The sequence below is a fragment of the Schistocerca nitens genome, chromosome 1 (genome assembly GCF_023898315.1).
Source record: "Schistocerca nitens isolate TAMUIC-IGC-003100 chromosome 1, iqSchNite1.1, whole genome shotgun sequence".
NCBI lineage: Eukaryota > Metazoa > Arthropoda > Insecta > Orthoptera > Acrididae > Schistocerca > Schistocerca nitens.
The window spans coordinates 704,921,535-704,946,544 of NC_064614.1; the positions used below are offsets into that span (position 1 = coordinate 704,921,535).

The window sequence follows — 25,010 nt, forward strand, 5'->3', positions numbered from 1 at the left end:
TAAGAGGGCAGCCAATTTAGTTGTGTTGCCAACCATGAAAATGCATATTGCATAACTCCCCACCCACTCCCCTTTTTAAAATACCTGCCAAGTGTAAACTGCAGTTTGCCTAAATCTAAATGTACTTGGAACTGAATTGACAAATCGATAAATACTCAGCATCAGTAAGCCTATGTATTTCTACAGGAGACAAAGTAATTCTTACACAAGTATGGCACTCGAAACATAGCACAATAAATGAAACTTGATGTTCAGCAACAGTGCTAAAGAAATATTGCTAAGCAGCACTGTTAATTTTAAAATTTGGCAGCAAATGTAGCAGCATGCTGTTAGCCTGAAGTGGATCAATTTCTGCCGATTTAGCACTAGGGAGCAGAGAAAATAACAGATTGTTGTTATCTAAATAACTTAATGCTGTATAAGAAAAGCAACGTATATGAACTGATAAAGGATGCAAATCACAGCCCTGGCTTGAGAAACATGGATCTACAAGGTTGCAGTTGACAACTGGTTCATGCACACAATATGACTCTAATTTTAAGTTAACAGTTATTCATGAAGCAGAGATCACAAATAACAATGCAGCAGGACGAAAATTTGACTTTTGGCAGATCAGATCAAGGAAAGTTTCATGAAGCGGAGCAGCACGTTTTTCAGTATATGGGAGAATAATGCAGTTTACACTTCCCAATTATTCGAGAAATTATTTAAATGAAGCTACTGAAGATGAAGAGGAATTTTACAGCTGCTTGTGTTACAGAACTCAAAGCAAGTGCAAGTTGGAGCATGTCGATGATGAAGATGGCGGGGCTTACATTATGATGCAGAACAAAGTAGCTCAGCTACTTCATGTGGCCTTTGATGAAAAACTATTTGCATACCAGCACTATTTAATCTATCTCAGGAAACTTGACTGTTTATGGTAGATAATGTTAACTTTTTACACAGATCTTAAGATACGTTGTATCACTAATAAAGCTTGTAAATTTCATTAGTCAGAATATATTCAAGACAAAAATTTCTCAAGGAACCTCATCAAATACTGGAAGATTATCTTATATTCAGGGTCATCTTATAGTCTAGTAATCACAGTACATTCTCACACTGTAAAATCAATTTTAATCAACTTCTTTTCAGAGGTAACACATATCCTTTCCTCTAATTAGTTATGAAAGTTGTACTGTTGAAATAGGAGGTCAATAACAGCTTTTCCATACAGTTAAAGATGTGCACACGATGACAAATAAACAGTAATTTTATCAGATATAATAAACGCGCCTTCTTAAATTCTTCATTACTATTGGTGTCTCTGCTCTGGAGGTAATCTTCTGGGAGCTCTTTAAGGAGATCTTCTAATGGTATTTCTGATTCTCTTTTCAACATCTCAATTTCTTCTGAATGATTTTGAGTTTCAGTATCTTCTTCGGCCTTTGCAATAGTTTCCTCATCATCTGTGGAACTCTGGTTTGGTTGAAATTCATCTGCAAAGAATAATAACAATAATAATACTAATAATAATAACTTTATTTGTCCATAAACTTTACAGTCTTGGATATTGTCAGTTTTTGTACATTTACAAAAATACCATGTCATACACGTAACGCATATACAGGGTGAGGCAGGTAAGTCATAACACCCCTTGTATCTACCCAACCGTAATAGATACAAAGATATCGTTTGGACAGTGAGTTACAGGGACAGGGGCTACTTGAATACATCACATTTCATGTTTGTGCTATTTTTTATTACAGAGAGAGGCCATCTTTGGTTTTTTAAATGGAACCCTATGTTAAATTTTACAGTAACATGATGGGCTTAAAAAGACTGTTTCAAATACGTGTATATCATAATATTTAAGCAAATAGTTTTTGAGACATATATGTTCTCGTATCATGTTCGTCCTTCGAAGTGGTGTCCAATGCGACCTTTCCTGTTGTGTAGAGTACACGGTAAACGTCGCAAGTCCGTCCTTACACAAGCACGCCCATTTACACGACAATAGTAATACATACAGCGATATTTTGCGCAAAAATTAACTGATGATGTCGCACAACTATTATTCAGTTATTTGACAACTGTGATACCAAAATAGTAGACAACATACAGTATTAAAATACTAAAAGATGTTAATACATTTTAAGTAAAAGAAATACAAATGTAAATGAGGAGGCCCTTATTGGTCACAATTATTTCGTACACATTTGTTTTTTATTTGAAAATATTTACTATTGATCACAATACGAAGCAAATACACACAAAGATGCAAAATACAGGGCTATTACAAATGATTGAAGCGATTTCATAAATTCACTGTAGCTCCATTCATTGACATATGGTCACGACACACTACAGATACGTAGAAAAACTCATAAAGTTTTGTTCGGCTGAAGCCGCACTTCAGGTTTCTGCCGCCAGAGCGCTCGAGAGCGCAGTGAGACAAAATGGTGACAGGAGCCGAGAAAGCGTATGTCGTGCTTGAAATGCACTCACATCAGTCAGTCATAACAGTGCAACGACACTTCAGGATGAAGTTCAACAAAGATCCACCAACTGCTAACTCCATTCGGCGATGGTATGCGCAGTTTAAAGCTTCTGGATGCCTCTGTAAGGGGAAATCAACGGGTCGGCCTGCAGTGAGCGAAGAAACGGTTGAACGCGTGCGGGCAAGTTTCACGCGTAGCCCGCGGAAATTGGCTCATGCCACAACTGGAGACCGACAGCGCCGACTTCATCTTTCAACAGGATGGTGCTCCACCGCACTTCCATCATGATGTTCGGCATTTCTTAAACAGGAGATTGGAAAACCGATGGATCGGTCGTGGTGGAGATCATGATCAGCAATTCATGTCATGGGCTCCACGCTATCCTGACTTAACCCCATGCGATTTCTTTCTGTGGGGTTATGTGAAAGATTCAGTATTTAAACCTCCTCTACCAAGAAACGTGCCAGAACTGCGAGCTCGCATCAACGATGCTTTCGAACTCATTGATGGGGACATGCTGCGCCAAGTGTGGGAGGAACTTGATTATCGGCTTGATGTCTGCCGAATCACTAAAGGGGCACATATCGAACATTTGTGAATGCCTAAAAAAACTTTTTGAGTTTTTGTATGTGTGTGCAAAGCATTGTGAAAAGATCTCAAATAGTAAAGTTATTGTAGAGCTGTGAAATCGCTTCAATCATTTGTAATAACCCTGTACATACTGTACAAGATACAAAACTTTACTGAAGCATGTGCTCAAAATGCTTCCCCTCTGCTGCAATGCACATTTGTAGTTGCCGTGCGAATGATTGGTGAACAGCTGTGAGGGTGTCACGGGAGATATCAGCACATGCTTCAATGATAGGTTGCTTCATATTGTCTGTGTAGTTGGTATTTGAGCATACACTTTATGTTTGATTGCTTCCGACAGCAAAAAATCTAGAGGGGTCAAATCAGGAGACGGGGCTGGCCACTTCACTTCAGCACGTCGTCCTATCCAACAATCCGGGAACTTTTCATTTAACAGCTCTGTAGCCACATGGGAAGAGTGAGTAGGACAGCCGTCATGTTGGAACCACACGCACAGACGTGTAGTTACTGGTAACTCTTCCAACAAAATGGGCAGAACGTTTTGCAGGAACTGTGTATAGTTATTGCCATTTAGTATACCCGGAATGACGTACAGCTCCACAATGACTTTTCCGACGATGCCGCACCACACTTTAATACTCCACGGTTGTTGATGCTGTACCTGTCAAAGCCAATTAGGGTTCTCTATTGACAAGTAATGCATATTATGCAAATTCACATTACCGACTTGGAGGAAGTCGCTTCATCAGTAAAAAGCACCCATTGAAAAAATGTTGAATCATCTTTTAGGCGGTGCAGAGCAAACCAGCAAAATTCCTGGTGCCGTTAGAAATCCACACCGGAGAGTGCTTGATGTAATGAGAGGTGAAATGGGTGAAATCTATGCCGGTGCAATATGCGTAGAAAACTTCTCTTACTTAAACCGCATTCAAAAGCGATGTGTCGTGATAAAAACAGTAGGGTCATTATGCGCCAATGCTAGAATGCCCTCTTCATGTAACTCGTCAGTTGCAGTTTTCTGCCTTGTCCTCTGTATGGTGTTCCATGATCCCAATTCAAGTAGTTTCTTGCAAATAGTGCAAGAAGCTGGCGCGTAGGTCGCTCACAATCAGGATACAGCTCTCCATATCGCTTTATTGCTCTAACAGTATTTCTTCTGCATTCACCAACACTAGAAGTATATCTAACTTTTCTTCATTGGTGTACATTTCTGCTCCAGGAAACTGTGACGGAAATGTGATGTCTCATTACCCCAGCAGCACATTTATACCCTTCTCTCCAGCTATCTTGTGTGTCACCTTGCGGCATTATCGAGAAGCAGGAAAACAACGCTTTCCCTGTTAAGTTCCTCAGTGGTTAACAGGAAAGGTCACATTCGACAATGCCACTTTGAAGGACGAACACCATATGAGAACATATCTGTGTCTCAAAAAAACTATTTGCCTAAACATTATGATATACACATATTTGAAACCTTCTGTTTAAGCCCATCATGTTACGCCTAAATTTAACATAGGGTTCCTTTTAAACAAAGCAAAGATGGCCTCACATCTCTGTAATAAAAAATAGCACAAACATGAAATGTCATGTATTCAAGTAGCCTCTGTCCCTGCAAGGCACTGTCCAAATGGCATCTTTGTATCTATTATGGCTGGGGAGATACAAGGGATGTTATGACTTAGCTGCCTCACCCTGTATACAAGCAGCATAATGTATACTATGACCATTTAGCACCATTTCTCCACTAGACAGTGCAACAAGTTCCTCCCACACGCCCCCCCCCCCCCCCAAAAAAAAAAACACACACGTAGTGGAGATAAATAAACAGTGACTGGTAACAGTAAACTTGTTTCATTTAATGTCAATAACAGTCATGGTAAAGCCTAACCTAAAATGTTTGCATTTAAAGATAAACTTTTTCAATTGGTCTTTTAACACTTTTGCTGCTGTAGACATGTATACATGACCCACTATGCCTTTCTCCAGGTGCTGCGGACGTGTATACAGGCACCACTTGGGTTCTCCTACAGCGCTATGGACATCTGCATGCGTTCTGAGCTGCCGACCTGTCACTGCCATATCTCAGTGAATAAAACAGTTTTGTTTATTTATCATACAACAGATGTGCCTCATTTCCTGCTGTCATTTGCAAAAAAACTCGTTTCTACATCGTGAACTGTTTATGAAATACGGTGATTGTTATGACCACATTTTGTGATGGGCAAGGACACAAATGGGCATATTGTGCACGACTGTGCATAGGATATAAAATGCTGTAACTCGAGAACGAAATGAGATATTGTTCTGCTCTCAATTTTAAATAAGATTTTGTTATCTTATCAACATTTAATTCACTGCAATGTGTGAGCTAAAATCAAACATACACAAAGTTTACACAATGCACTTTTACTCCTGCAAAATCTTAAAATTTTGCGCAATGTTTGATTTAATTTGATGCTGCACAGAAACTATGGCAATAACACAAAAGAAATTCAATTCCTGATTGGGGGAGATATCAAAATACAAGAAATGCAGAAATCAAATTTTTTCATCTAATAATTTTCTTAAAATTGGATGATAAGCCAGCAAGTCTCCATGGACAGAATTGCGTGTGTTGCGCACAACTGCCTGTCATATACGAAACCAAATTACTTGAAAATGAAATATTATTCTGCTCTCAATTTTAATTGAAAACTCAAAATCTTCCCTACATTTCATTTGCTGCGATGAACGAGCAAGAATCAACCACACGCAAAGAATGAGATTTTCACTCTGCAGCGGAGTGTGCGCTGATATGAAACTTCCTGGCAGATTAAAACTGTGTGCCCGACCGAGACTCAAACTCTGGACACTCGCCTTTCACGGGCAAGTGCTCTACCATCTGAGCTACCGAAGCACGACTCACGCCCGGTACTCACAGCTTCACTTCTACCAGTATCTCGTCTCCTACCTTCCAAACTTTACAGAAGCTCTCCTGCGAACCTTGCAGAGTTAGCACTCCTGAAAGAAAGGATATTGCGGAGAAATGGATTAGCCACAGCCTGGAGGTTTCCAGAATGAGATTTTCACTCTGCAGCGGAGTGTGCGCTGATATGAAACTTCCTGGCAGATTAAAACTGTGTGCCCGACCGAGACTCGAACTCGGGACATTTGCCTTTCGCGGGCAAGTGCTCTACCATCTGAGCTACCAAAGCACGACTCACGCCCGGTACCCACAGCTTTACTTCTGCAAGTATCTCGTCTCCTACCTTCCAAACTTTACAGAAGCTCTCCTGCGAACCTTGCAGAACTAGCAATCCTGAAAGAAAGGATATTGCGGAGACATGGCTTAGCCACAGCCTGGGGGAGGTTTCCAGAATGAGATTTTCACTCTGCAGCGGAGTGCTAGTTCTGCAAGGTTCGCAGGAGAGCTTCTGTAAAGTTTGGAAGGTAGGAGACAAGATACTGGCAGAAGTAAAGCTGTGAGTACCGGGTGTGAGTCGTGCTTCGGTAGCTCAGATGGTAGAGCACTTGCCTGCGAAAGGCAAATGTCCCGAGTTCGAGTCTCGGTCGGGCACACAGTTTTAATCTGCCAGGAAGTTTCAACCATACACAATGCATTTCTACCTCTGCAAACTCTTTAAAACTGCAAGCAATGTTTTATCTAATTTGATACAGCATAGTAAATATGACTTATAATGAAAAATTTCAGTTCTTTATCAGGTGTAGGTATCAGACTGCAAAAAACAATTTTTTTCACTCAATAGTTTTCAAAATATCAGATGATAAGTATTTCACATTGACCAGAACACTGTCTTTCAGCATAGACACTAGCTTAAGGCAAGCTGTACAGCCACAACAAATGCCGCCTTCAGCATGGAATGCAGGGAGTACAGTTGTAGCAGTGAAAATGTTAAAAGGAATTCCATGGACCTGTTTTTACACAGGGTGTCTCTAAAGTCACTAACCATTTCCATGAAAACACTACTTTTTTTTCCTCTCTGCAGATACTGGTATCTTTTGAATAGAATGGATAGCCATTGTTTGTGCATGGGTACACGGATTGTCATACGAAGACACCAGAGCAGAATTTACCCATAAATTCCACAAACCAGCCCCATCAAGGTTACACATGTCTGCTTGAGAACAAATTTAATCGTAATGGCAATGTGTATGATGAGGCATGTCATGGAAGACCACGTGTATCGGCAGAAATAGTGCAGCAGGTTCAAATTGCCAGTGATAGGGAATCCGAAGGCATCAACTCGACACCTATGTAGGGAATTGAATGTCCCTCGCAACACAGTTTGTAAAATCCTGTTTTCACTCTACGAAAACATCCTTATCATATACAGTTTCTGCACTATCTTGAGGACAAGGATTTCATCTGTTGTCGATGTTTTTGGGAAAGTGTACAGACAAAACAGCCGATATGGGTATACGAAGAATCACATGAGCTACTGGAGCGGGAACATGATACAACAAAGGTCAATATTTGGTTGGGTATGACAAAAGCAAAACTGTACAGCCCATTTTTCTTTGCTGGAGGCCAATAACAGGTAACAGCTACCTTGACATGTTAGAACTGTTTCTCAACCTGCAGCTTCAGGATGATTGCGTACAGGATACAGTTTTGTCTAAGCAAGATGGTGCACCACCACATTTTGCACACATCGTCTGTGATTACCTGAACAGAACCTTTCCAGGGAGGTGGATAGGCAGATATAGTTTTGTTTCAGCAAGAAGGTGCACCTCCAAATTTTGCACACATCATCTGTGATTACCTGAACAGAACCTTTCCAGGGAGGTGGATAGGCAGAGGGTCAACTCGGCTGTGGACTGCCCCTTGTCTGGACCTTACCCCTTCAGCCTTTTTGGTATGAGCATAAATCAAGTCCAAAATGTACACTACCAAAGTGAATGGTCTGCCTGATCCACGGATTCGTATTAGGGAAGCAGCATGCCACATTACGGTTGAAATGTTAAGGTATACATTTTGTTCCACTACTAAACGATGGAGTATGTGGCGTAGATGGCGTTCATGTAGAAGGGCAGCACAACATGGGTAAAACTTCACAATGAAATTGATTTTTCAATCACTACTGAAATGGATAGTGACTTTAGACACACACGTTTTTATTTGACACACTATTTTAGAACTGTCCTTGAAGTGGATTGTGGTCTGTAGCTCTCTTATTAGTCAGTACCCCACAACAATCACATCTGATTCATGTATTGTAATTATGAATTACCTATTCATTACAGCAGTTCACCATTTTCTTTTAGAAAGAGAATAGTCTTAAGAATGTACAATGAATACAGTTAATAAATTATAATTTTTGAAGTAGTCCCTAAGGGATTGTCTTTTACTTAAATTGGCAATTATCTTCACTGCTCTTTTGAAGCCTGAATATCCTATCCATGTAGACTGTGGGTGCCACACCACAAATTTCAACTGCATATTGCAAATGCAAGTGAATTAATCCATAGTACACTTGTTTAAGGACAGGAGTATTTATTATATTTGAAAGATGTTTTAGTAAGTAAATACTGCAGCTAATCTTTTTACACATATAGCTGATACACTCTATCCACGTACAATGTTCATCCATCACAATGCCTAAAAAATTACGTTTATCGGATGTAAGACAGTGAAAAGTGCGAGGTTGGTTATGATTCAGAAAGAACTCCGTTTCAACAGTTTTGTCTTATTCAATGTACGTTTATTCACTGTTAGGTGTTCTGTGATCAGTTCAGAGTTCTCTTTATTGCTTTGTAATGCTAGCTCATTAATATGTCCCAGCTAATAAATGATGTATCGTCAGCATAGTTCGGTAACTTGCGAGTTTTGTGGCTGTGTTATGTCAGTAATGTATACAATAAACAATAAAAGAATACTTCCCTCCCTGTTGGGCACCACAGTTGATACTTTCGTATGGTCATTTTACTGTTAGAATTTTACTTTCATTCTTGTAACATGGTTTAGTTAACTTTTATCTCGGAGATAAGAACTTAAGAAGTTTAGTGCTACTCCTATTAGGCACTAAGTTCCTAATTTGGGTTATAGTACTGAATGATTTAAGAATCAAAGGTCTTAGGCAAATCCAAAAGGCCCCAATGACTGTTACCTTTATCCAGTCCATTTAGCAGTTTGTGGAAAAAAAAGTTATCACTACTTTTACACTAAACTCTCACTAATACAACCCTCAGTAGCCTGGCCTCTAAGTAATCTGACACACTTCCAGATTCTAGTTGTTCAACCTGAAATGACACCTACAATAATGAAATTTCGTCCACCACAATGTTGTTAGTTAATTATAATGGTCAACACTCCTGTACACTCTGAAATTATTGCTTTCCTTGCGGATCATTATCATGACCTCTAATGGGAAACACGTTATGCTAGACCTCAAGCAGAAACTCGAAATTAGTTATAAACTGAACTGAGGTTCTTCGCATAAAACCATTTTGGCTGGCAACAGTGTTGGACGGGCACTACTTATGACCAAACTTCAGCAGAAAAGAAGTTATCGTAAACTCACAGGAAAGTTACAATGAAACTGATGAAGAAGAGGACATAGGAGCAGACAACATGTGGATATCTCAAACTGCTGGTGCTGAAGCTGGAGACGTCTTCCTGGAATACGTTATGCAGCAATCAGAAACATGGCAGGACCTATGAAATGCTTGTAAAGCCATTTTGTGATAAAGCATACTACCGTTGTATATAATCATGGTGACAACTATAACTTTGGGGCATGCTTCATTATGAATGTCGATTGATACTAATATGCATATACACACCCAAGGACTAAGTTTTCTGTAAAAATGAATGTATCTTTTAATTTGATAAAGTACAATCCCTGTGTTTATACTAAATTTTAGACATTCTAACAACCCGGCACTTTCGCTAATCCAGCACCCATATGTGCGAGCAATGGCCAGTTTAGCTAGAGTCTAGTGTATTTTGAATCTGTCTTTTCAGAACCTGTGCTGCGAGATGTTTAATAAGATGTATTTACAGAAGAAAGATTTCCTTTTTTCTAGAATTATTCTTCCAAGAAACTTGCCAAGTGCTGAAGACAATGAAACTGGACTGTAATTATTTATGTCAGTGGTTGCTTTCTTTCTATACATTGGTCGTATCTCAGAAGGTTTAAAAGTTAAATGTAGATGTATGTCATCCCAGCCACTAGATGTTTTTACTATGAGTTTTGAGATTATTTTCGTCACCTCATATTCTGTTACACTCCTAATGGACAATGAATTACTCATTTTGACTGAATTTATTTTTAGTGTTGGTTCAATTTCTTCTTCATACACCTGGAAGCATCACACAATGTTTGGCTCACTCACCAACATTCCATTTTCTACTAATGCTATATTACAACATCTCGATTCTCTTTATTTTCACATTCTTTGTTTACTAAATTCCAAGCCATTTTATTAACATTATTGGATTCACTTATCTCTTCAGTGTAACAGTGTGCTCTTAGAAGCATCAGAGATTTCCTGTAAGTTTTTCTGTTGTTTTTATACTGTATTAGGAAGTACTATAATTTTGTATCTCTGAACAGCACATACAGGACTTTCATATTTTTCTTCAATTTGCAGACTTCTGGAGGAATTTTAAGATTCTTTGCGTACTCTCTAGTTATTTTTTACTATTGGACATGACCGTTTACAACTAAGATTAAATGTTTCATAGAAATGACCCCATTTTCCATTAGTCTGATTTGTATATCTTCTGCCAATTTCCTTGTGCTCAGAACTATTTTGTAGCTGTCTTAATCTCTATGGACAGAGCTCTGTGGTCTGAGAGATAGTTTTCAATACTTCTTATCACTAATTCTTCCCTATTTCAACTTGTAACAACATGGTCCATACAAGATTTTGAGTTAAGTGTTATTCTGATGGGTAATGAATTTATATGGCTATAGTTGTAGCAATGCAACAAATCAGAATACCTAAGATTTTTTGTGTGTTGATAGTTTATCCATAAGTTGTTCTAAACGGCAGAAGAATTCCTCTACATCACTAACTGGTGATAAACAACACAAATCAAATCGAATCACTCTCTCTCTTTCTCTCTCTCTCTCTCTCTCTCTCTCTCTCTCTCTCTCTCACACACACACACATACACACACACACACATCCCCTTCAGGAAACATCCCCCAGGCTGTGGCCAAGCCGTGCCTCCACAATATCCTTTCTTTCAGGAGTGTTGGACTTGCAAGGTTCACACGAGAGCTTCTGTGAAGTTTGGAGGGTAGGAGATGAGGTACAGTCGGAACTAAAGCTGGGGAGATGGGTCACGAGTCATGCTTGGGTAGCTCATTCGTTAGAGCACTTGTCCACGAAAGGGAAAGGTTCCAAGTTCAAGTCTCGGTCTGGCACACAGTTTTAATCTGCCAAGAAGTTACAATTTAAGCATGTCTACCATTGCCAGGAAGATTTTCTGTCTTTTGTGATACGATAAAAGGTATATAAGCTTGCTGGTACATTCAGTGGTATATGTGAACATTGTATGCAAAACATGTCACAAATACCATTAGTAGTAAAAATGCAATAAATCAAAAAGTTGTACCCAGTACAAAAATGAACAGCGAGAAAGTAGTAAGCGATAAATGTTTTTCCTTTCATCATCATGTGGGTGAGTGGGGAGTGTCTGCGAGAAAAAGTTTTGTAAATGTTCGAAATTAAGTGCAAAATTTGTTGAAAGTCACTAGGTTTGAAATTATGTGTACAGTTTCTCACCAGTAAGTGCTCCCTTTCTCAAATAATGGATGAATAAAATCTGAGTATTCACAGTTTGTGGCCTAACTTCTTTTTCACCCCTATCCTTAGCCCTTGGAAAGGTAGTGGTTTTTACCTCCATAGCAATTCTTTCCAGGCAGTAAGTGATGTGTGTACCAAGTTTGGTTGAAATCGGTCCAGGGGTTTCGGAGGAGATGTCAAACATATGTACAACCTGGTTACGTAACATTTTTATAATGTGTAATAATATATTTTTTTGTGATCTGACTGTGATGAAATATAGGCTATATGGTGCCCCTAGCTAAAGTTATTAGCGAAAAACCCATAAAAATCCACTAGTAGTTTACTAGGTTAGCATCTACCATTTTTGGAGATTAACGTCTTCAAAAATAAACAGACAGACACAAAGTTTTTACAGATTTATTATTAGTATATACATAGAGTATCTATCCAAGTTTTGATTCACAATATTCACTGTGCATAGTTGCAAAGACCACCACTAGGGAGTAGGCATGTCAGAACATGGAGTATAATTAGTGATTTTGTATCCTTGAATTCCCTAAATATGAGTAAATTCTGATATTTCAGTGAAAATTTAATACCAAATATCAGGTAAAAGCTCCGACAGACAAAATAATCCATGGATAGTACAACATATCCTGAGAGACTGGCTGCCCACAAGGTTTGATGAATACTGGCCGGCCAGGACCTTCAGGTGTGCAAAATCATTCATCAGCAACAAGAAGAAATCAACGAAACAAGCAACCAGAGAACTGCATATTACGCAAGTCAACCGTCTGGCGCATTCTATGCAAAGATCTGTTTGTAAAGCCATACCAGCTGCAGTTGTTACTAGCATGGACTACTTGGGACAATGAAATTCATTCTGACTTTTGTAATGACTTGCAGTAAATATTGGAGGAAGATGGTTTTTCACAGAATTTATATTTCAGTGATGAAGCCACATTTCACACATCTGGAAAGGTGGGCACAGAACATCCACAACAGATTGTGAAACCCTTTCTTGATTCAACTAAGAAGACAAAGTAAATATTCCAGATTTTGAATCAAAACAACTGCCAATATGAGTAACATAGAAGTAGATACCCTCGGAGGACTGAAGTAGCTTAAATCACTTAACAAAAGCAAGTCTTCTGGTACAGATTGTATAACAGTTAGGTTCCTTTCAGAGTATCTGATACAATAGCTCCATATTTAACAATCGTATACAACCATTTGCTTGACGAAAGATCTGTACCCAAAAGACTGGAAAGTTGCACAGGTCACACCACTATTCAAAATAGGTAGTAGGAGTAACCCACTAGATTACAGGCCCATATCATTAACATTGATATGCAGCAGGATTTTGGAACATATATTGTGTTCGAACATTATGAATTACCTCGAAGGAAATGGTCTATTGACACACAGTCAACAAGGATTTAGAAAACATCATTCTTGTGAAAAACATCTAGCTCTTTACTTGCATGAAGTGTTGAGTGCTCTTGACAAGGGATTCCAAACTGATTTCATATTTATAGATTTCCGGAATGCTTTTGACACCATACCACAAAAGAGGCTTGTAATTAAATTGGGTGCTTAAGGAATATAGTCTCGCTTATGTGACTGGATTCGTGAGTCCTGTCAGAGAGGTCATAGTATGTAGTAACTGACAGAAAGGCATTGAGTAAAACAGAAGTCATTTCTGGCGTTCCCCAAGGTTGAGTTATAGGTCCTTCGCTGTTTCTTATACATAGAATCAATTTGGGAGACATTCTGAGCAGCTGTATTAGGTTGTTTGCAGATGTCGCTGTCACTAGTAAAGTCATCAGAAGATCATAACAAATTGCAAAACGATTTAGAAAAGATATCTGTGTGGTGCAAAAATTGGCAATTGGCCCTATACAACAGAAAGTGTGAGGTCATCCACATGAGTGGTAAAAGGAATCCGTTAAACTTCAGTTACGTGATAAATCAATAAAATCTAAAGGGCATAAATTCAACTAAATACCTAGGAATTACAATTACGAACAACTTAAATTGGTAAGAGGACATAGAAAATGTTGTGGGCAAAGCTAACCAAACAAGGTATGTTATTGGCAGGACACTTAGAAAATGTAACAGGTCTACTAAAGAGACTGCCTACATTACACTTGTCCATCCTCTTAGAATACTACTGCACGGTGTGGGATCCTTACCAAATAGGACTGATGGAGGACATCGTAAAGTTCAAAGAAGGGCAGCATGTTTGGTTTTATCGCGAAATAGGGGAGAGAGTGTCATTGAAATGATACAGGATTTGTGGTGGCTTCATTAAAACAAAGGCTTTTTTCATTGCGGTGGGATCTTCTCACGAAATTTCAATCACCAACTTTCTCATCTGAATGCGAAAATATTTTGTTGGTGCCAACATACATAGGCAGAAATGATCACCATAATAAAATAACGGAAATCAGAGCTCGCACAGAAAGATACAGGTGTTCATTTTTTCCACATGCTACATGAGACTGGAATAATGGAGAACTGTGAAGGTGGTTTGATGAATCCTCTGCCATGCACATAAATGTGATTTGCAGAGTATCCGTGTAGATGAAGATGTAAATCACCTTCTGTGCCATGTCCTCTTCAAAATTTGCGGACCACTTTTCCTTGGAATGAAAACTTGTTAATGGTTTGGTGTACCTGGACATACGGCAGCAATGACCTGTGCCAAAATCACAGCAAGACATTGGAGACTTCATTTTGCAACAGAACATACTATACTGCACTTTTTGCTCACTACGTTACCAACTGGTGAACAATCACAGCAGTGTCTGAATCATTTCAGAGATACAGTTAAATAAAATACACTTTGATAAAGGGATTTCAAATCCACATCTTTCAAATTATAAGTTATGTGATACAAAAATCTGTGTAAAGAAATTTCAAACACCATTGCAATATAAAATAGCAGTGACCGAAGCTTCTTTTTTATACAGCACTACTGCAAAAGTTAACCACAGAGTAATACCATGGTCACTGATCGACAGTGCAGTAACAAATAAATACAGAATATCATTCAAAATACACGATGAATTTTAATTCAGTTATTCACAATGAAAGCATGTTGGAAGAATAAATCAGTTTTAATGACACAGAATTACTTGACTTAATTCTACAATGTGATAAAATAAGATAATGTGACAGAAAAACTGACCAATTAGATCAGTTGTGCAACTAGCAGTGGAAATATGTTTTGCTCATTTTATACAAATTAACTTTAAACCAAAAATATTGTGACAAGGAAAGATCTGAGAGGAATGCAAGTAACAGAAATGTGCTTTCTACAAGGAATCCTTGGTAAGACAAGAAGGGACAGGATAAGAAATGAAACAATACAAAATATGTAGAAGATCAATACTGTAAAAGAAACTACAGAGAAAAATAGGCTGAAATAATTTGGCTGTATTAAAAGAATGGAAGTAGAAAGACTGTCACGAAGAGATCTGTAATGGCTAGAATCTGAAAGAAGACCAACTAGAAGACCACGAACAAGATGGAAAGCACAGGTGAAAGATGATGTGAATCTAAGAGGACTACAATGGATTGTGGGAAAAAGAGAAGACTGGAAGAGGCTTTGCGAATATCATGCATAAGCAGAAACGTTTCGGGAAGAAGAGGAAGAAAAAAGAAGAAGAAGAAGAAGAATGTAACAACCTCATAGTTTTGTACACGGGAAAAATTTCAGTTTCTTTATGACTTAAATTACTTGAATTTGAGATCTGTAGCAGTACCAAATACTTAATTTCAAAGACCTTAAGAACACACATTTAGAATACAAATGACAAAGAATGAAAGATAAGGAAATAACACTTCAGGGAAAAACAGATGCTGTTTTCTCACAATGGTGGCAGCTGACAAACCCTTTAGGAAGAAAGCATTTTCAAGACAGAGGTATGGCTACATAATTTAGAAAAATTTTACCATGCAGTTAACTTACTGGATGTAATAATGTGAAAGAAGCAAAATCAGAAATTAATTTGGATGCTAGGATTTGCTGTTTGAATAAAGAAGAAACCAACATTTAGATTAACCCGAATAAGCAGTTTTAACAATGTCTCAGTAAACTCTGAACTTATATGAAGCATTAGAAGTTCAGAGATACAATCGTCATTTACTTCACAGATAACCTGATTAGTCATAGCTTACCCAATGATATAAATAAGCCTAGTCTCTTTTTTTAAATGTGGTACTCACCATCAGACACAGTTGTTCTCCTTGATGGTGATGACAAACGAGATGAAGCTACTGATGCAGGAACACTTACGTTTGTACTATCACCACCTTTGTTCATGCTTTCTGCCAACCAGTTGGAATATTTTTCAGTCTGATCAACAATAAAACTTAGGTGTTGATCTAATGCCTTTTTTCTTTTCTCTTCTAACCTTGTTTGTTGTTTATATTCAACTAACTGTAATAAATAATAAAATTAAAACAAATTAAAAATATGCAAGATCTCAGCAGCTATTACAAGACATGTAATTTTTATAGCACAGAAGACATAAAAGCAAGTATTTACTTTCACTTCCAAGCAGTGAAAGTAGAAGGCAGTTTCCTAAGTTCAAAAGGAAAATTCCAAAGCATAATCTAGGGACTGAAATAGAGACCAAATCTCCCCCCCCCTCCCCCCTCCCCCAATCTTCTCTATGTTACCATCAACTGCAATTCAGTCCCAAGTTGGAAACTTTAGGAATGTTATGGGGTTCAGACAAGGAAGTGTGGTGTTGCCATTATTATATACAATGGTGATGGATTGAGCCGTGGCACCCATCAAGCTTGTAGTGAGTAAGTGATCTTTGCTTCTGGTCAATAGGTGGCATCTTCAGCGGTTGTCAGCAGAGGCCAGGCAGAAGATGAGTGGATGTAGAAGTATGCATGCACATCTAGAGCTCTCTGGTGACAATGCACTTAAGAGTAGTAACAAGTGGTAGTGCTTTGTCTGCAAGCAGTGTGAGCGTAGTGTTTTCGGCAAGAACGCTCAGCTGTGTTTCCGGCCTTGGCATGGTGCACAAGACAACAGTACAGTTTGGACTGCATTTGATAATCGGTGGAAAGCAACAAGGCTCAATCTCCTGTCAAGAGGTGTGAATCCTTCGGGAGGGTTGCTATCCAGGGGTATAGCAGTCAGATTCACTTCTACAGCTAAATGCCTCGGGGGGGAGCCATTGTGAGAACGGCACAACATTTGGGCTGTATGTTCAAAACTGCACTCAGTCACTGTGGTGGTATATGACCAGCTTACTTCGAGCAGACTGCATTGGTGTTAGAATGGTGAGCATTTGGCTGTACTAAGTTCTTTCAAGAAGTTATCTGCGTTGTCTATGAAGCCTACCAGTCTATATCATCCCAATTTCCAATCTGTCGCGTGGTGGTTATTAAGTGTTCACCAAGAGCGCAAAAAAATCGAAACTGTTTTTAAAAGAACATGTACATCAAGTAATATGTTTTCTGCTGCCTTGAACATAGGGGAGTGTTGCCACTTATCAAAGATTGCTGTGTAATTCTCACCTGAGTGAAAGGCAAACACTGTTACAATGAAGTTATAGTAACAGTTAATCAGTATTTCTTAGTATCTGACCTAGAAATTTCTTCAACCAATGGAAAATTATTTCAAGTAAAATACTTTAAAGTTAGTGGCTCATTCAGCTGTGGCTTTGGATCTTGAAGTTACGGTAGTTTGTTTTATTTTACGTGTATAAACTTTTTTGTGTTACAGGCAGCTTATTTATTATATTGTAAAAGTCTTGATACAATAACCAGTTACATAAAGGCTTTGGCATATGATACAGTAAACAAAGGTGGTACGTTGGAGTCTTCATTTTATACAACAGAGAATCCTTGTATTTTATTTTCTTTAAAGAACTTCTTTTAAACATTGAATGTTATTGTCTTAAAGTTAATGCATCTTCACTGAGTTTTACATGTCTTAATTGTTTGAAGAATTTATTCAAATAGCTTAAAGTTTTAAATAGTGAGTTTAATAATTGCTTTGGTTAGAGTTATTTTTAATTAAATTCATTCTGATAATAATTATTATTTCCTATGCAAACGTGTATTGTAAACCAAAAAGGTTATAGCTGTTGCCACATACTGAGTTTTTGAATATTTAAATAAATTGTTTGAAGTATTGAGGTTTGTATTAAACTTCAACACCTTACCATCTAGATCACTAAAATTTCATGGATGAAATTGTGAAAGAGACAAAAGAAGTTCACTGAAAACGGGAGATGAAGTTACTGCTATCTGCTAATGATGCTGTGCTGTGGGGAACCAGCAGTAAGGAAGTACAAGAACAACTATACATACTAAATGAAAAAACTGAGCAACATGGCATGAAATGAAATGTGATGAAAAGTAAGGCTATGCTGTTAATCTAAGGGGACACAGGCAGGAAAGGACAAACTAATATTACAGGACTGGAAATTGAAACTGCGGACAACTTTAAATATTTAGGAAGTGGCACAATGCAGAATGCAATGATGGGGGGCAGAATTTAGAAAAAAAAGAGTACAACAAAGCCATGTGTGTGAGGGGCTTAGTCTGGGGAAGGGAGATGCCAATGAAGTGTAAGGAAGTGCTGTATAGGGTGTAAATTACACCCAATATTGACATACACACCGAAAACCTAGAAAATGACAAGAAGAGGCCACTGAAATCAAATTCTTAAGCATGTTAGGGAAAAACAAGGTGAGACATAGTAAGAAATGAAAATTTCAGGAGGGAAATAGGAGTAAAAAAAGTTGAATGACAGAACTGAAAACAGTATGTGAAAGAATGTGAAAGATGGAAGAACACCAAAATGAATGATGGAAGCCAAGTTTCAGGGCAAGAGGCACACCCAAAGCACGACTGAAAACTACCATAAATGTCCCAAATCAGCGTGATGCCAGATTAAGGAGGAACAATATGATGACAACAAACAATGTACACAGCTAGTAATCTAGAGAAGAAATTGGAATGTGAATGCTAAATAGAAAGATAAAACAGCGTTTGAAACATATGAAATATAAATTATAGTATCAGTAGAAGACAAGACATAAATGCTGAAAATCAGTATACACAACTGGAAACAACAAAATGTGGCTACAACACTTCCTTCATTTATACAACACTTCTGAAAAATACACAATAGCATGAAACAATTATTCTTGTGAAACAATTATTCTTGCACAGTTAGGCACAATAAAAAGAGTGCTGCACGTTTTAAGTTTGCACCCAAAAGGCCTTCTTCCAAAGAAGAAAACATACAAACACGTACAGAGCAAATGCACCTGATGGGGGAAGAAATTTGATGTGAGGGACCAGAAAAGGAGAGAAGCAGAGTAGGGGAAAAACTTGTGGGTGCGTTGGTGGAACAGAAGACTATACAGTGCTGGAATGAGAGCAGGGAAGGGGATAGGTAGGTGAAGGACAGGGACTAGTAAAGGTTGGGGAGGTTATGGGAACATAGGATATATTGCAGGCTGCGCAGTTCAGAAAGACTAGTGTTGGTATGTAGGATCCAGATGGTGCAGGCGGTGAAGGTGTCAATGAATTGAAGCACAGTGTATTGGACAGCATATTCAGCAACTGAGTAGTCCAGCTCTCTTGGCCACAGTTCACGAGGACAGACAGTTTGTCAGTTGAAATTTGCATTCTGCGATAAATGCGAAATAGATGCAAATTCTGCCTCAAAATGCAAAACCACAGAATTACTAATTAGATGGTGTTTCAAAGAAATTTTATCAAAATCAGCTATCATCAGATATAGTTTGAAACAGCTGAATTTTCTGCGTACAATATCAAAAATGTAGGCAATTACTGGCATTGTATGTCATCTGGTGAAGCCCAATTTGGAAAGATAATGTGCGCAAAATAAAGTGTACAAATGCAACGATGTATCAATGCTCTCAATGATCTGGTGCTGTGCCAGTTGTGGATGGCTGAATGGTCTGTTTAAGATATACATCACTTAATGCAATGTAGTACTTAGCCATTGATGTAGCATTTTATGAGAAAGACATGCATAAGTTAGTTTGTTTGTTACCTAAAGCTCAAAAGAAAGTATAATGCAGACAATTTTAACTCAGTAATTAGGTGGAGCATGTTTTGAACTATAGTTGCATCAAATACTGCTAGAGGTTGGGCCTGAACTATGTCGTTAATGAGGTTGGGCCTGAACTACGTCATTAACAATACTCAGTTGACTTCAACAAACAATTGCACGGTAGCCGTCCCGGAATGCTTTATGTTGTGCATTGCTTGTTTTTTTCCCTTAATCTGAAATAGTGAAGCGACTGAACCCATTCCATCACGGATTTTGATTACGACCCTTCCAACACCAGTAGAGATTGGTGATCCCTGTGAAAATGTATCAACTATGCTGTACGCTGCTGCCCAGTGAAATGGAGATGGAGTTTGTTTCCCCGCACTGCTCCTTCCCCTATGTAGGTCAAAATTCTCATCTGTTTATGTTTGTGGCCATCTGCTACAATAGCCTACAGTGCCTGCCCGCTGCGCTATAGCGACTGGAAAACAAAATCTGTAACTTTTTTAATTGTGCTGAAATTCTTCCCATAATGTTAAAATAAAGTTGCCGTATGCTCAGTTCTACTATTACGGTAAGTGCCTTGTCAGTTCTGTCTGTAGCACTGTCAAAGCATCAATCGTATATCTATGAATGTCCACGAAAGGTCGAAGTTAGTAGTCTGCAGATATTTTGATCTTCAAATTGCGCGAGAAAAGACAAATAATGTACAGAAACACCTTCTATCGCAGAAGCATTCACTTCAATGGCAGGAAAATGCTGCTGCTTTTCAACAGAGCAACTATTTTTGAAAATTTAAATACAGCCAAATGAAGAAAACAAAGGCCATTTCGGAAGAAAAAGGTGTTGAAGTTTTTGGAAAAGCAAACATTCCAGTCAAAAATTTACCTATCAGCACTTTTTTTAACAGACAGTTTCAAAGAACTAATAATTTGTTTGTCTTCATTCATGTAGCATGACAACCATTTAAATTTATGCATCTAATCGTTTATAAAGAAAATAGAAGCGAATTTAGACAAAAATAGATGCAAATTTTGCAAAGAATTGATGCGAATTTTGCCAAAAATAGATGCTATATTTTCCGGTTCCTACTCATAGCTCATATCCCTGCAATAGACCTTGGTGCAAGACCTGTCCCACACGTCTTCCTACTATCACCTACCCCACTCCAGTCACAAGCATATCCTATTCCATCAAAGATATAATTCTGTTGCAGGATAATGTCTGCCCACACGTTGCCAATGTTGTTTCAACTATGTTGCAGAAGTTTCACTGGGACATCATTGCAGATGCTCCGTACAGTCCCGACATCTCCCCATGCAATTTCCATATTTCTGGAGCCCTGAAGAAAGACATTCATGGCCCTCAACTTGCTTAGGATGTAGTGAGGCACACAACTTTTTTTCATCTGTCTCATTTTCATTTGATTGCCCCTTATATCTGCTAGTAAATGACAATATACTAACCAAAGAAAACAGATTCAATTTTGATATTTGCTGCTGTGGAGAATAAAATAAGAGAAAATGTAGAAAATGAAGTGTGATTTCAATAAATAAATGAAGTCTTGATGCTTTCTCTTACACTTCAAAATGCACTGAGACAACACTAGCAATGAGGTCGCCATGAGTAGGGAAACTCTTAAGTGAAAACTCACACTTTTTCTGCAACCAAACAATGCAGAAGAAATAACAAAAGTGTTTACTATATGCCACTTTCTGGTCATTCATTAAATGAATGTAACTATTATAATAAAACAAAGGGAGTTACACCAATCTCTGATGGTTGAGGGCAGAGCATATGAAAACCTGAGTGCTTTAAATAATTACCTACGTAATGAATACCTGCAAACATATTTTTTAAACATGAGCATCAAACACGACAATCAACATAATTTATGCTTGATCTTAAAATATAATGGTATGACAAAGAATATGAGCCAGAATTAAGAACTTTGACAAATCTGTTATAGTTATAGCTCAAATACAATGACTTTGTGATTGACAGACTGCAGTGCCAGAGAGCAGGGTTACACGCATGCAGCACATCATCACAGTTGAAAAGGCTCTACATGTACCAACAGAAGAGACGATACAGCTAGCTCATGCAGCTCTAATGAGAACTATGTTTGGTTGGTGAATAACTCATAGTACTCAACCCACTGAAATATCAATCGCAGAGTTTTTATGTAAGTATAATATGACAGGGTCCAAACAATCACATTCCAGTTAAAAAGAGATTATTAAAAATTTATATGCTAAAGGTAATAAAAACATCACACACAAATGTGATAAATTCCTAACACTCATATGCCAAACACATGAAATTAATATTGAAACATCACAATATGCAATGTTCAGTAAATTGGTGACTTGAGGAGAGAGATGTGAGATTAAATAGAAATAAAGGTTAAAGGACATGTCGCAAGTTGTGTGTTATACTTGTGATCTCATTACCGTGTTCTCGTCTGCACCGAGAATAAGATACGCACGATGTATAATTCTGTTCAACACTTTATTTGGACGAAAAATTTATTTAAGCTCACATAACAGCAAGAAAAACATCATGAAACATTTCCAGTGCAACGAATATTAACAGTTTTTTTTTGGTAACTAAATGAGTAAAACTGTAACAGTAGCAGGAATACTAAAATAGTCAAAGCAAATTATTAAATTCATGGAGTGTGCACTGCAGCATGAAGAAAGTGTCTCACAGCACACCTGGTGGTCAGGGCGTGTACCCTGTTGAATGCACCGGCCAATCAGCTGATTAACTGACATCTGTTTTGGCTGACGCCCGACGTCGCTACAGACAATACGAACTACATACTAAAAGAATTATATACTAAAAAATGTGAAAACTGTGTGATACAACAATGAATAACATCTAATGACTATGGACTGTTGTTTCTGTTATTTAATAGACACTGATTGTTGTCCTCCACGGAGTATTTTGTATTTTACCTTCCCAGTGAAAAATGATTTTTAGAATGAATTTTAGTATTGAACCCTCAGGCCTCTGACTGATCTCACATAGGCTTTTCCAAATGTAATATGGAGTTTTGATAGACAATCACAACGAAGAAAGCACGTCAACACTAAAAAGTAAATTCGAAATAAAAAGTCATATTCTTGCTCACTGGGGGATGGACAATGAAAAAAAGTAAGGGAAAGTATATACAGTAGAATGGGAAATGTGGGTGCCATGTGATTGATAAGGTAGCTGTGTCGGCCCCACAGGAATCCCTGTATCCTTAGGAGTAAACAGAATCAGGAAGGCTTAAGTGGTGCAGGTTCATAAAGAGAATAACACATGATAGACAAAGATACATGACTTGAGGCTCCACGGAAAAGAACAAGAGGAAGACCAAGGGAGAGATGGAGGAAGGGAATGGGTGACTGTTCTGAGAAGAGGAGAAGACTGGAGCAGAATTGTGGCAGAGTGTTAGTAATAGGATAGAGGAAAAGAGAAAGGCTTATGTGCAAAACAGATCTAGCAAGTGACTAGAAACTACTGCTAATGATGAATCTGATTTTGCTACATCTCAATTTTTTAGTAAATTACTGAACTGGTTGTGTTTCACACAATAACAGGTTATCCAGTAAAGTTAATTTTGCTCTAAACAAAATACCGACAGCCTGAAACAAAATATTGGAATGAGTCTATTCACATACCTTCTCAACATTTGCCCAAAATGTTTTTACTTCTTTTGCCATAAAACCAGCAATTTTCTTTAACCTAAGTTCTTGAATCTTTTCTGCTTTCTGAGCTTGAGCTTCCTTCTCCTGGAAATACTTCTGCACATTTCTGGCACACTGAAAGAATTGAAATATTATCAAAATAAGCACATATAACTATAAGGGCATCTCAGTACACTTCTTAGACAACATACATAATTACATTCTCAAAATAAGAAATACATTTACTTGCTACCATAATGTGCATCCGCATGCCTTTTCTTTTCTCAGATAGGTGCCGGCATTACATACTTTCAACAGCTTATAAATGGCATGTATTTTATGCGTGATCGTTTTGTCCCATTTTTGGTAGGAATCTATTCATTATTTTTAGACTAACGGACTGACACAATAAGCCACCACAGAGAGTGTATGTATTTTACTATTTCAGGAACAGTCACAGATATATTTTATTTTCTTACATCAAATATCCATAACTGGTTTCCAAACAGCAAAGTATTACTACCACTCACAATTTTTGTAGAAGCTGCATTAAGCACAACCTTATCTTACCAAGAAATAGGGATCATTAGTTTTCTAAGCACAATACCTAAATCTTGCAGAGGCTTTTTTAAGGAATGTGTGTATGCTGTAACACAAATGCACTCACTGTACTGCAGTTCTGACATGTGCTTATGTTTCCATGCATTTGCACTAACACACAGAAACCAAGGAATTATGTGGACATCCCTCTACATTCCACATAAAATGGGAATATTACTGCATTATTAACAAAAATATTCCTAACCTCTTCTTTATCATTACGATGCAAATGCCCTTGTTACGCACTTTTTAGCTAGGGAAAATAGGAATCACAATGAGTTTACAAGCAAATTTTTAACAAAATCAAAAGAGGAATCGAACTCAGGTCTCTTGCTTACTAGGCAGGTGCATTAGCCACTAAGCCACCTTGGCTAAGTGGTTCACACAACTGCATCGATTACCCTGGCAAGCCTCCCTCCTCGATCCAAATTCTGAAAGCAGCCCCACTCTGCATTAAATTCCCCCTTACGTACAAACAGAATTGCCGAGGCTCTCCTTGTCCTGCAACAGTGCGTCAACATCAAATGCAAATGGGAGATCCAGCCTGAAACCCAGGTGCAAATGAAATGATCCAATTTTAAAGACTGCTCTCACAGAGGTATGATTCTGTTACTGTCTTAGGGGGAATTTAAAGTAGACTGGGGTGGCAGTGAGAATGTGGATGAAGGAGGATCGTGTGTCATTTAATCCGTGCAGTTGTGTTAACTGCTGTGACAAGGTGACATCAGCGCCCGTACAAAGTCCCAGTTTCTACACAGCCTAATTTTTTGTACACAGTCCAATCAAGCCACTGTCACAAATGATGATGATGATGATGATTATGATAACAGCACAAACACCCAGTCCCTGGGCAGGGAA

The 25,010-nt window shown here is 38.1% G+C and overlaps 1 protein-coding gene across 3 annotated transcripts in view; it reads right to left on the reverse strand.

Annotated features, from left to right (window-relative positions):
• Positions 1-25,010, reverse strand: part of LOC126259706 (helicase domino) — a 444,931-nt gene that overhangs the window by 367,823 nt on the left and 52,098 nt on the right. For all 3 annotated transcript variants that reach the window (XM_049956690.1, XM_049956698.1, XM_049956682.1), the window contains exons 6-8: positions 23,547-23,687; positions 16,047-16,260; positions 1,279-1,481 (exon numbers count right to left, since the gene is read on the reverse strand). In XM_049956690.1, the coding sequence (XP_049812647.1) occupies positions 1,279-1,481; positions 16,047-16,260; positions 23,547-23,687 (558 nt within the window). The remainder of the gene's footprint in view (positions 1-1,278; positions 1,482-16,046; positions 16,261-23,546; positions 23,688-25,010) is intronic.